The sequence below is a fragment of the Cicer arietinum genome, chromosome 4, assembly GCF_000331145.2.
Source record: "Cicer arietinum cultivar CDC Frontier isolate Library 1 chromosome 4, Cicar.CDCFrontier_v2.0, whole genome shotgun sequence".
NCBI lineage: Eukaryota > Viridiplantae > Streptophyta > Magnoliopsida > Fabales > Fabaceae > Cicer > Cicer arietinum.
Genome location: NC_021163.2, coordinates 7,151,155 through 7,153,617, shown reverse-complemented (window position 1 = coordinate 7,153,617; position 2,463 = coordinate 7,151,155). Strand labels below are relative to the sequence as shown.

The 2,463-nt window shown below is 29.2% G+C and overlaps 1 protein-coding gene across 1 annotated transcript in view; it reads right to left on the bottom strand.

The window, feature by feature from the left end:
• LOC101505533 (uncharacterized) overlaps positions 1–1,618 on the bottom strand; it is a 2,715-nt gene extending 1,097 nt beyond the window's left edge. The window contains exons 1-3 of the mRNA XM_073368007.1: positions 1,378–1,618; positions 843–1,249; positions 9–413 (exon numbers count right to left, since the gene is read on the bottom strand). Of these exons, the coding sequence (XP_073224108.1) occupies positions 9–413; positions 843–1,249; positions 1,378–1,443 (878 nt within the window). The 5' untranslated portion in view covers positions 1,444–1,618. The remainder of the gene's footprint in view (positions 1–8; positions 414–842; positions 1,250–1,377) is intronic.
• Positions 1,619–2,463: the final 845 nt, after the last annotated feature.

The window sequence follows — 2,463 nt, the reverse complement described above, 5'->3', positions numbered from 1 at the left end:
CTGCTGAACGAAAAGCAGAGGCTCTATACATGTAACATTCAGCGAGAAATCCTTGCGGAGCGGCACGGCGCCCGTCGACGATTTTCGAGAAGTGACGGATTGCTTCTGTGTGGAGTCCGGCGTCCATGGCGGCGATTGCGGCGGTGCGTCGACGGAGGAGGAATTTTATGTGTGCGAGAAGTTGGTTAACGGTTTCGGATTCTGAGAGAGGGCTTTTCGGTGGAGTGGTTCCCGGTGGTTTTGAAACATCGTCGCCGGAGAAAGGTGTTTTCCATAAAGAGAAACTGTCGTCTGTCCAACAAACACTTTCGCGTCGAAACGCAGCGCTTGCAAGTCGTTTTCCCGTTTGGAGAAGAACCATTGCGTCTTCCATTAAACCTAAGTGGCAACATGCTTTCCCCAAAACCAAATATCTGAAATTCACATTAAAAATATAATTAGTCAAAAAATACATTTAAATTTATTAAACCATTTACTATTTAATATTCTTCAAAGTTAAATTGAAAAATAGTAATAAAATTAAAATAAATAGAGGTGATTCATAAATAGAAGAAGTCTGCTACCAAACCAAACAGTTGAAATTTGTGAACTACTTTACGCAAAACTTTATAATATTACATTAAATTTTCATTGGTGTTCCTTTTAAAGTTGATTGGAGTTTTAAAAAGTGGGTAAACATTTCATTTCATTAATAGCTGGCAGTAGCAGAAGCATTTACTCAAATGCCATGATATTCGGGACTCCGATCTGATCTCAAAATTTATTGGTAAACATTTAAAAAAAAAAAAATCGAAAAAACGAAACGTAATATTAATGAAATTAAATTCAATCTTATTAGTTACCTCCAATAACCTTCATTATCACAACTTTTAGAGAGACCAGCCATAACTCTTTTCTTTAAATCAGAGACAGAGAAGCACTTAAAACTCTGATCTTGAACAGAGGAATCCGACGAAGAAAGTAACTTAACGCCTTCTCTTGAAAGATGTTGAGATGAACTATCTGAAGAAACGGAGCTTAATGAATCTTCGTTTGCAATTTTTAGACTTGGAATGTAATCTTGAAGCATAGTTGCTACATCTTTGAATCTTCTTAAATAGAGTAAAGACCTCGCTTTAAGTTCAAGGGCTTGGTCTAAACGTGGTGAGATTGCAAGAGCAGCGTCTAGAAGACTCAGAGCTGAAACAATCTCGTTGCGTTCTTGTGTTGCTATCAGGCTACGAGCGTCTTTGATGTATTTCTCAGCAATCTAAACAGAAAGAAAAAAAAAAGACATAAGAAATTGACATAAAACATTAATTAATGTGTGTGATTTCTATGAAGAGTGAGAACAAAAGATTCATGAGGGAAAGGCGTTCTTTTTTTTTGAAGGTTTACCTTACGGTTTGTGAGCCACCAGTGTTTTTTTTCTGTAGCGCTGAGAAAGGTAGTGGTGACGGCCATTTTTATTGAGGAAAAATGGTGATGTGGGTTAAGATTCAAGGTTGAACCATGAAGGGATTGAGGAACAAAATATCTCTGCTCTAGAGAGAAATAAAAGGAAGAGAAATATATAGGGGGAGAGGTTATGAGAAAGAGAAAGAGAATGGTGTTTGAGTTTGAGAGAGAAAATGTATAATATAACAAGTGAGGGACAAATGGGGGATTTTATACTAGTATTAGCTTGAGTTTCAAATATAATGTCAAAATAAATAATAAATACTATTGATAATTTCGTACTTATTAAAAGTGTATAAATAAAATAATTTTAATAAATTATTCGTATTAATTATTGTTAATAAAATAGAATGCAAGATGGTAAATTGAGAGAGAGCAATATAATATTAATTATAAGATATTATTGATAAAAAAATTATGAATATTAAAATAAAAGAAACATTTTGATTTTTTTTTACAAATGAATTAATTAGAGTGGAACAAAATAGTAGTTAAAAGCATATCCGATAGACCAAAGAAAGAAATAAAAGTTATTATTTTGCGTGGAAAAAATAAAATTGTTGTTTATTACATTGAAATATAAAGGTGTATTAATAACAGATTTTTTTAATATTAATATTCGATCATTTTAATTTATTTTTTATATTTTTTAATTAAAAATTAACAATTTAATATATTTTAAATAATATGTCATATAATTATATAATATATAACAATTTAAATACATTAATCATTCATATATTATTAATTAAACTATAAAAATAAAAATTTATGAAATTTAAAATTAAATTTTTATCAATCCTTATTTTAATTTTATAAGTGTTAATTATTATATATTATCGTATTATATGATATAAAATTTAAAATTTGTTATATTATTATTTTTTAGTTAAAAATTAAAATAAAATATCAAAACTATTAAATTTTAACAAAAGAGAATTGATTTTATAAATTAAAATAAATAATTTAAAATTATAATTAAACTTAAATTTAATTTAATTTTGTCAAAACAAGATAGTATTTTTA